Genomic DNA, 10,777 nt, shown 5'->3' on the forward strand with positions numbered 1-10,777 from the left:
AAAAAAAAATCACAATCTTCAGGGGGAATGGGACTCAAATTTCATGTAAAAATATCTATATAGAAGTTGGTTAATACACACACGTTACCCCTAGCACGTGAGAGGGGGAGGTTAGGGCAGAGGTATTATGAGTTCCAGGCCAGCCTGGGCTACATAGATATATTTATACTTAAGCAAAAATAGGTAAAACATACATACACATACACACATACACACACAAAAACATAGAAAACACAGAAAAACCTGAACTATTTTTCATGAGACAAAGTGTGTCTCAGTTGAATTACAGTGACCTAAATAAATATGAACATCTTTTGTGAGTAAATACCCAAAATTCTAGTTCCTTAGAAAATTTTTAGTACTAATATCAGCACCAAAAAAAAAAACCCCAAAAACCCAAACAAAAGTAAATAAAACAAAGAAGGAACAGAACCAAAATTCACCAAGTCCTAAAAAATAAGGCTCAGAAGTAAGTTTCTGAGATGCTTAACAAAGTCTGACTTTCCGGCGCCTCCTAGTGGCCACAGTGGAATTGCAGGGGAGTTCAGTTTCTTGGACAAAACAAAATTTTCCATGGTTTTAATCTTTGATAGGAAATTATTTTCCAAGCAGTGAGGCACTGCCGAGGTTTAATAATCTCACGCGATGCTTCCATAGGCAGAAGACTTTGACTAGTTCGCATTCTGTCTTTTGCCTTTTTGGTGTAAAGAAGAAACTGGTTCCTTTTTTTTTTTTTTTTTTTTCTCATGTTGATCTAGACTAGGTCAGGATTCAGAGTTTCTTGAAAAATATGCTAAGGAACCACAGGCACGTTTATACCAAGACAGTCGCCACGTTTTATATTCCTGAAAGACTCCTTCCTGTCCATTCCCTCTATGACTCTTCTGGATGTGCCACAGACCTGGGAGCTTTTCAGAAAAGTGTGACAACCTTTCATCCTGACAGACTCAGGCAGCCTCAATGCCAGGGCAGTTGCAGCTGCAGAAGTGCCATCCTCATGGCCATGCCCTGGGAGGTAAAGCGTATCTTGGCTTTGTCAAGAACCTTGAAGGAACGGGTGCAGCATAGAACAGCCATCTTGCAGCAGCAGCATCAGGAGCTGGGACCGTGAACAGCCTGTTCTAGGAAATCTCTGTCCCTAAGAGGAAGGGTCTCACGTAAGGCTCTGTGAGATTCGTCTTGACTCTACACTTCTTAGTAACAAGTCCAAGATTGAAAAACCAGAAACGCATTAGAATCGTCAGCGGTAGCTGGAGGGTGTGCTTCGTGAAGTTTCCTGTTGACAAAACTGGCAGAGTTAGCAGAAAATAGCCCAGTTTCTCAAGAGGAACAAAAAGGGGAAAGGAAATGTGGGATTCACAGTAAAATCCACATAAAAATTCAAATACAAATGAAATGTCGGTTCTTTGGGATCACTGGACCTTGCTCCTCTGCGAACCGAACGCTATCCCTGTGGAGCACGATTATCTGCTGCATAAGCGGTCACAGAATAATTTTACTCCCTTTTTAGTTCAGTCAAACTGAAAGAAAAAAAGCAAACAAACAGACTGTATTCTCAATAACAGCAGTCCGTAGACAGCCAGAAGACGTAGCTTGGTGAAGGATAGCTGCGCGCGCACTTCCCCGTCGCTGGTCAGAGTTTCCTTTCCGTCTCAGCCTCACCAGTCCAGTTTCAGGTCAGCTTTACTCCATACATACTTCCCGCCACGCTTCAGAAACATCTTCTCATCAAATCCACTGAATTTTATCGCTTCTTCCACACCAACATCCAGAATAGACCTGGAAGGGTCCTTCCGGCCACCGGTACAGTTCAGAAAGCGCATCTGGGAAAAGCAAGGTAGAAACAGGTATGCTTCCATATGGTTTATCCTGTAAAACTCAACGGAGGGTATCCTATAAAAAGTATTTCTGATATCCCAAGCATGGCCTATGTGTACTGAGATCTCAGATCGACGCTAAAATCCTCAGACTCCATGCCTAACGCACACGACACACACCCATGCCGAGGGTGACTTGAACATTTGTAGGGGCCGAGTGTCATGAACAGTACAGTCCTATGGCCCAAGGACTTGATCGTTTCTTGGAGTGGGGAGGACATTAAGAACAGACTTTCTCTAAGTGTGGGCATCTGAATTTGTTAGGCATGCGCATTGAGGTAACTGAGAGCGCAGAGCAGAGCGGCTGCTGCCCCGTGTCGTGAGGAAGCTCAGCTGAATGACCTCAGTAAATTGGCAGCTGTGTGTGATGTGAATCCTCACCCAGGCTTCTCCTGGAAGGAGAGGGGATAAGACAGAGGCTACTGAGGGGGGCAAGGGCTGGGTCAAGAACAGAAGTTCTGCCAACACATCCTATCCATGTAGACATCATCTGATTCTTTCCTCCCTAACGTTGTAGACAGGGATGAGGTCTTTGCACTTGTGTTTCTCGACATTCTCTAGGGCATCGGGTGGCACACACTGAACTGCAATGTTATCCAACTGGGAAAAATATTAAATTTTGATTAATTCATGTTTGTTATGACTCTGTGGAGATCACACAGCTTACTGAAGAGTCTTGTTCAAAATCTCCAGTCAATCATGACAGCTTATACTCTAAAATAACTTTCCTCTTTTCTTTAGATCTATATCCTGGGCATTTCTCTGGTAACTTTCCCCCTTATGCTGCATAAAATTCATGTTGACAATTAAGTACAACTGCTGTAATTTATCATTGATTAATTTGAAAATAACAAAACACAGAAGTTGTAACAAATGCTTCTCAAAAAGCCAAGGTCAATACTGTGCCCTTCGTTCTTTTTGTAGTTCACTTTAAAAAATAAATAAATAAAAAATAAAACAATAAATAAACCACACACACAGTCTGAAATGGACTTGTCTGTCCTCTGGGGAATATGAGCAGAAGTTGTAAATCCAAAAGTTCTAAATAACAACAACAAAGAAAAGGAAGGCGAGTGTGATTTCATTCCTTTTTAAAGAAGGGTGGGTTTTCCTTTGGAAGCAATGGTCGTGGAGATAACGCTGGTGGTGTCTGAAGGGGACAATGAGACTTCCCCCCATTGTCAAGGTTCATCTGCAGTGCAGGTGCTGGCAGCCCCTCAGTTATCCAAGACAGTGTGGCATGGAAGTGACAGTGTCACTGTCACAGCAGAACCCTCAAATCCACACAGACCACACTCTGGAGGACTCTACCGAGTGGGACAGCCTTATGACATCTGCAGAGGCATGGCTACCTGGGATGTCATCTCGTGGTGGCTAATGCCAGTCCAGCCCAGGATAGTGCCTGGGATGTGCAGAGAGGGAAGGTGGCGTGTGAAGCCAGGGCAGTACCATGCTGATAATAACCAGCAGAGGGGCACTGGGCATAAGAGATGTTCTGAAGGAGCTCAGTTTAGCACGTCTCCGGCATTGCTAGCTTTCAAGTGATTTTACAGCTCCCTGGGAATACTCACATATTCATCCAGAATAAGGTATGAGTCTTTCATCTGCAGTGGAAAAAAGAAGCAAATGTTAGTTTTCATCTAACGTATATTGTTGATTTTGTATGTCTCACTGGCTGTCCCTCCTATGCTGTGTGTCTGTGCCTTGAATTTGTTCTCCTTCCCATATTCCACGTATTCGCAGGCCTGTGGAGTGGCCGCAACGGTGGAGCATCTGCCGTGTCCTGTCCTCCCAGTCATTCTGCATTTCCTGCCTCAGACCAAAAGACTTTTACACTGGGGCCTGTTCTGTGCCTCAGTTTCTTTTACCCTCAAGCCACTTCCAGGAGAGCTGTTGTCATCTCTCAGTCCCTACCACAGGGGCCACCATTCAAGGAATCTCCCAGGTTTTCAATGCTCGTGTCTGGCTTTCTGCAAAGGACTTGTTTCTGAAGCTCCCAACGTGGCTGTGACCTGACTTGAGATGGTTTTGCGTTCTTGGGTTTATTGGACACTACTATGCTGTCTGTAGGGAGGTTTTGACAAACGTTTTTTTCCTAATAAAGGCTAGACACCAAATAATAATACTTCTTCCTTCCTCCCGTTTCCTTCCTTTCTTCTTCTCCCTCCTTTTCCTTCCCTTCCTCCCCCTCCTTTTTGACAGGGCATCAGGTAGCCTAGGCTGACATCGAACTCACTACACAGCCAAGGATATCCTTGAGTTTTGGGTCCTTCTGATACCACTTCCTGAATGCTGGATTACAGATGTGCAGTGACAGTTTTTAGCTATGCTGGGGGATTAAATCCAGAACTTCCAGCAGGTATTCTCCCAAGTAAGACACATGTCTAGACCTGTTAATATGTCTGGATATACAGGGCACACAGTCTGTGTCTCTGTTGCTCTGCCCCACACTGTGGAAGTCACCACTACCCAAACCAACAAATGCAAACTCAAGTAAAATAATGAAAGAATGTAATACAACCCTGCCCCTTGGCAACTTTATATATAGACTCCGAGAACTAGCAAACCATTTCTTCTACATTTTATCTAACTTTTAAAATAATCATCCAAGAGGGTATAAGGGACATTGTAATGACACTGACACTATGTAATGACATTTGAGCACTATCCATTTGCTTCCCTGATACACATAGTGTGTGTGTGTGTGTGTTAAATTTGTTGAGTTATACATATGATTATACATTTAATCACATCGTCTCTGAGGTGTCCTAGTTGGACCCATTCTTGGGTCGAAAAGAAATTACTGTCTTTGAAGTACCCCACCCTGATGAAAGATGTCCATGATGGACTTCCACCTGTTTGATTCTGGCATTGTAGTCCTCTGACCTTCCCGTTCCAGAATGTCTGGAATAACACGATGGCAAATTGCAAAGCTCCCAGGGGAGAAAGTCACCCCATTGCCCACTTAGAATCAGTGTGGATATGGGGTAGTGAACAAGGCAGCTTTTGCTGCATCCAACCTTCTGGTTAGATTCAGGCACCAAACAGGACAGCTCTTTGTGACGCTCCAAGAATGCTTCAAATTCTTCGTTGCTTATAAGAAATCTTTCTGCCTCCCTCAGGGCATCTTCTCCTGAGTTCTCGCCCTCAATTAGGAGGCACTGGAAAACCTGGAAGAGAATAAAGCATGTGGTAGGCCAAGAGCTTTACACCATCATTCACTACAAGCCTTTCAGCGAACAGAAATCCCTTCCCAAGTGGTGATCCTATGTAAATCAGGACTAGTGAGCTCAGGATACAACTGTTAGTCATAGCTAAGTCTGTGATGACTTACAGTATAAGGCTCTGAGCCACAAGTGTTGGAGCTAATGAAGTAAAGATGCTCCCCCTTGGGACATTGCCTATATCAGTATAGAGCCCACGGACATCAGAGATTTCTCAGCAGGAACTGACCCCTACCACTGACAGCCAGTATCATGAAATGATTTATCATCATGAAACCTGAGTGGGAGGCAGAAGATTGTAGGGAAAGACCATAAGAGAAGAATAATCCAAAGTAAGGAGGAAAAATACATAGATGAATTTTAAGAATAAGAGGGTGAAGGGAGAAGAGTGAAAGGCAGTAAGATTCAGAGTAACCCTGAGGTGAAGGAGAGAAAAAAATGAACAGTGTGACAGATGACTGGATGAGGCAAGCTGTAGATCTCTGGAACCCTCTATCATAAGTCTCTGCCTCTCCATTGGTCAGTTCTGGCTCATTCTATCATCAACCATTCTTAACTTGTTTTTCATTTACTCTGCCCACAGGTGTTGCTGACATTCGATTTTAATACATCTATTTTTTTTAAAAAAAAAAATCTCTAAAGAATATAGCATGATTTGCTTCCCCTAGGCCTACTTCCAAACATATTAAAGTCTAATCAAAGGAAAAAAAGGAAAAAAATTATAGCTTTTTATCCCCACTGTGTGGCTCATTATATAAAGATGATCAAAGGTGACCTTGAAATGACAGCTTTCCGTGGGTGAGCACGACACTGAGCTAGCTGGTACCCACTTGCCTGGGTTAGCACACATGTGAAAATTCTTCCTTCCTTTCAAAATATAGTCAAACGCAACTTCCTCTATTATGTTTTGCAATTCAGCTTGGTATGCCCCTACATTCCCAGGTTCGCCACACATAAATGACATGGAACATGTGTCCTCCATACTCTAGTCCTTGCCAAAACTCAGTTCCCAAATCTTGTCCTTGGGTGTGTCTGCTCTGTCTCCAGGAACGGGTTCAAAGGAACTACACAGGAGTCACCGTGTGGCTTGTTAAAAAATGGATGCATATGACAACCCTCCTGCCTGTGCCCGTCCTTCTTAGACATAACAGCAGGGAGGAGTTCGAGAAGCTGCCCTCTTGGCACCTCTCCTTGATGGGTTCTTAGCAGCCAGGTGTAGAAAATTTGAATTTGCAGTGATTTCCCCTTGTGGCCCTACCTAAGGTACGCTGGCTTGTATCTGTGTGAGCTTGGGACTTCCAGCAGCTGCTATCTGGGCCAGTTGTAAAGAGTGCATTTTGAAATAAAGTCTAACATGGCTCTATACACTCTCCTGTCACCAAGTAATTCAATGCAAACTCACGAGCATTGAAATTTAAGAGGAACATCTAGCTCCATCCATACACAAGCCAGGAGTGGGAAGAAATATTCTATTATTATTATTATTATTATTATTATTATTATTATTATTGTTATTAAACAACTTATTCTTCAGAACATCTCCAATCACTCAACATGACCTTGACCTTTACTCTCAGACAAGTCCTGAAGGAAATTATTTCAAGATTTTGCAAACAGAATGTGAGACAAAGCACAGGGAGGCTGTAAGCCTAACAGAGAAGGGTCAAGGTCCTGGCTAGAATATCCCAGAATCCTCAGTGTTCCTGTTGTTTTCAGTGTCACTGAGCCAAGCTTCTCTTGAGTGTTTTGTGGATTAAAGTCAAACATGTTCCAGTGTGGACTTACCTTCCAGCGCACAGGGCTCAGAGCCTTGATGTGTTCATTCATGTCTTCGTCGACGTTGAAGCGATTAATGACGGAGTTGATCTTGAAAGCCACCTTGTAGTCCCTGCACCACCTCCTCAGCTTTTGGAGGTTCTCCACATGGTTCTTTTTTCCTTGACCACGACCAATCAGAACATTAACCTGCTCATCGAAGCTGTCACAGGAGATAGCAAGAATGTCCAAATAGTCCCCTACAGGACAATGATAAGAAAAAATAATTTTAAAAATTCTCCCTGAGTCCTGGATTTCACGCATGTGTCTACAGGAAGACCCACTGTCTTCCCAGAGGTGTTGTAAAGAATTTTTATGATTCTCTGTCTCATACTCATGAAAGTCAGAGATGTGAATTACATGTGGTGTGTATTTTATCATTAAAATACATACATGTAAATGAAAGCACAGAGCTACTTAATGTGGCCAGTTTTAAACTCTGCATACATGTATATACATGAGGAATCAAAGGCATAGTTTAATCAGATTTTCTACTTGGTTCATCATCGAGATTATATAAATTATGAAGCCTATTCCTATTAATTACAGATTTGCTTTGCCCATCACACAGACAACCTTGCCTCATAGATAATAAATATATCGTATTTTTTGCCAGGGTCATGAGCGTCCTTTTGACACGCCTTTCCCTATATCTTACTTGCTACATTTTATTTACTATGTAAATATTTACAGGCACTCTATGCTCTGTCAGGTACAACTAATCTAGAGGCTGAGAAAACCCAGATAAAGAGGAACTGGGTGTAGGAACCCCAGTTCAGCCAGGCCCCACCCTGCTAGCTCACTCATTAAGAGTTCTGATAGGGAGTCATTTGAAGAGCTCAGAAAATATTGAAAATCATCTTGGTTTTCAGCTCTCTTTACTGCTTTCTGTAGCTTCCATTTTTTCCTCTGTTTTCTGTGACCTCTCTCTTCCTGCCCTGACCCCTGCCCCTCCCCTGCCTGAGAAGGGCAGGCACCCTCAGGACTGAGATATCCCTTGCAAGATGATCAAGCTTGTGCTCTCCTGGTCACTGAGAATTGACAAACGTGTCTATTTTACCTTAAGATTTCTTTTCATAGTATAGAAGAAGTTCTAAAACTTCTTTTAGACACCATTCTCTGTATTCAATATTCTCTATAGTCACGAGTAGACTAATTTTAGCTCCTTTTTAAGGCTTAATTCCTGTTGCCTATATTTAACAAGCACAAACTGGAGCCAGAATAGGGCTGTTACTTAAAACAACTCAAAACTTGACCTCAAGCAAATTCCCAAAGGGATATCAAACCGGGACGAAGCAACTGGACATACAGTTTCTGACAAAACCAAGGGAAAGCAGACGTTCAGAACCAAACACATGAAACTTAGTTCCTTCCAGGAGTGCCTAGACTGGATGTTAGGCAAGCATCTGTGAGTCCATCCCTGCATGCTGACATGTCTCTCTCTACCTTTGGCTGTATTCCTGTGATGCCCCTCTTCTCCTGCTCACAACACTTTGGAGGAATGGGTTGACAGAGCCCATCTGTTTGTTCAGTCCCTGTGTTTTTCTAGAAGAGCAGAGGCTCTCATGGGGTACTGAATATTTATTCTGCTGCTTCTGCTGCTGCTGTTCCAGCTTGAGTAACCACAGTGAGTGATGTGTGTAAGCTCCAGCCATGGGGCCATGTGTCAGGATTGTGTAAACATAAGTAAGTGGGATGTGTTTGGCCATATAGCTAGGGTTTCAGTGGCTATGCACTAAACAATACGTGCCTAAGTGACCAGCCCTGTACGCCACTCTCTGATCCAAGACCCAAGTGAGTCTCCTGTGTAGAGAACCCAAACATTACCTGAGGTTCGCTGCTAGGGCAAAAGCAGAACCTGTATAGGGTCAGTTAGAGATTGGCCCAGGAGCAGATGTCCTCTCTGGACACAGTGATTCACACCTGTGTCCTGCTGTATAATGCTCTCACTGAAAGAGGCTTGGCAAACTCGTAACTGGGAGTCATGAGGCTCTGACCAGCTTTTTCTTGTGCACATAGATCCAACTTCGAGTTATTTGCAGAAATATTTAATTGGCATACTTAACACAGAGTATGTTTTTTTTATGTCTCCTGGATAGTTTGAGGATATTGGCACATTTCCATCTAGTATAAAAGTCAATTAACATTTGTCATCGGCAGCTCCCCAGCTGCTATGAAGAGAGAAGATTTGGCTTTTGCAGTCTGTGTGTTCCTCTCTCTCTAGGCAATGATGCTGGGTCACATCACCATTTCTGAGCAGCCAGTCTCTGAGTCTGTGCTGCAGTGACCCTCCTGTTCACACTCCTTGCCACAGGGACAGATATTCTGAGCCGATCCTGAAGGAAGGGCACTGTCCAGGTACACCCTCTAAAACAGCCCAGTGCTCCCTCTTCATGCTGCTTCTGTCGTCTCTCTTTCTCACTTTGCACTTCCATCCAGTGCCTCCTCTCACAGATGTCCGGTTTAATGTACTACCCTAGCTTCCTCCCTGAGTCACTGTCCCTGCTTCTAAATTTCCTCCTTGCCTGCACAAACTTTATAGACAGCCTCACCCACAAGCATGACCCTTGTCTTCAGGCACCCCTGCAGATGCATCCTGTGAACTTATCTGGTCAGTGTCTCCAACCAAAAGTGACAGCCTTCTCTTTGAATGACATCAGAGCTCCAAAGGGTCACAAAGCAAGGGCAGAGAAAAGAGACCCTGAGGGGAGGTTATGACTGTCTTCTAAACTGGAAGTAGTCATAACTACACATTTTCTCAAGAGCTGCATCATGTCACTTGTTGCTCCAAAGAAACTACGAACCTGGGAACATGGACAACTTTGGACAAACATTGGGGTTCTCAGAAAATCTTAAGAGCCCCTGAATTCAGACAGACCATGTGATGTGAGCTTCTGATGTGACTAGATTTACAATCAGCCTAGTCCTAACAGAGATTTTAAAGGGAGGTGGGCTTATTAGATATAAATATATAGATCAGGCTGGCATTCAACTCAGAGATCCATTTGTCTCTGCCTCCTGAGTTCTTGGATCAAAGACATTCGTTACCCTGCCCTGTCTCTAACACAGACATTTATATGGCTATAGAGTATTGCTGAGTTTCTTCAGCTAAGCTTAGTCATGAGTAATCCATGCATGCTATATTAGAAGGCATAGCAAAGATCTGTGTGCTGACATGATCTGTTATCTGCTCCCCAATACCTGTTAATTGAACACCCAACAGAAACAAAATAAGCCAGCCCCCCTCACACCCACACAGACAAGATCAGATTATGTTTCTTCCCTCCCAGTTCCCCAGAGGCTCAGGCCGGGAGCCTAGTGGGGGAAGCATAGGAGTCAACAGTACAAGTTTCAGTGGCCAAGGTGCCATCCAAGAAAACTTACCGTAGTCCTTGAACCATCTCTCCCGGATAAGGCTGCCATTGCTCACTATGCTCACAGAGGGCAGGGCTAGCTCCTCCTTGCAGAATCTCACAAGCTTGCCCAAGTATTCACCCCTGTCCTGTAGGAAGGGTTCTCCTCCAGAAAAGTTGATCTTCTCTAAACCTGTGAGGAGAAAAATCTATATTTTTGCACTTTCCAAACACCTATTTAATTATTTATATTTATAATATATATGTTACATTATATTTCTAAGCACTATTTATTATTGGTTTATGGGGCTGGAGAGATAGCTCAGAAGGTTCCTAGGAAGCATCTTGAACAGTTTGCAATTCCCTCCAGGGGATCCTATGACTCTGGTAACATCAACAAATGCATACACACACATACATACATAAAAATAAATATTATTATTTTGGTTTTATAATCTCTCTCTCTCTCTCTCTCTCTCTCTCTCTCTCTCTCTCTCTCTCTCTCTCT

The 10,777-nt window shown here is 43.3% G+C and overlaps 1 protein-coding gene across 1 annotated transcript in view; it reads right to left on the reverse strand.

Moving 5' to 3' along the window:
- Positions 1-724: 724 nt before the first annotated feature.
- Positions 725-10,777, reverse strand: part of Rsad2 (radical S-adenosyl methionine domain containing 2) — a 12,026-nt gene continuing 1,973 nt past the window's right edge. The window contains exons 2-6 of the mRNA XM_021202766.1: positions 10,301-10,462; positions 6,887-7,116; positions 4,898-5,047; positions 3,449-3,481; positions 725-1,823 (exon numbers count right to left, since the gene is read on the reverse strand). Of these exons, the coding sequence (XP_021058425.1) occupies positions 1,659-1,823; positions 3,449-3,481; positions 4,898-5,047; positions 6,887-7,116; positions 10,301-10,462 (740 nt within the window). The 3' untranslated portion in view covers positions 725-1,658. The remainder of the gene's footprint in view (positions 1,824-3,448; positions 3,482-4,897; positions 5,048-6,886; positions 7,117-10,300; positions 10,463-10,777) is intronic.

The sequence above is a fragment of the Mus pahari genome, chromosome 7 (assembly GCF_900095145.1).
Source record: "Mus pahari chromosome 7, PAHARI_EIJ_v1.1, whole genome shotgun sequence".
Classification (NCBI taxonomy): Eukaryota; Metazoa; Chordata; class Mammalia; order Rodentia; family Muridae; genus Mus; species Mus pahari.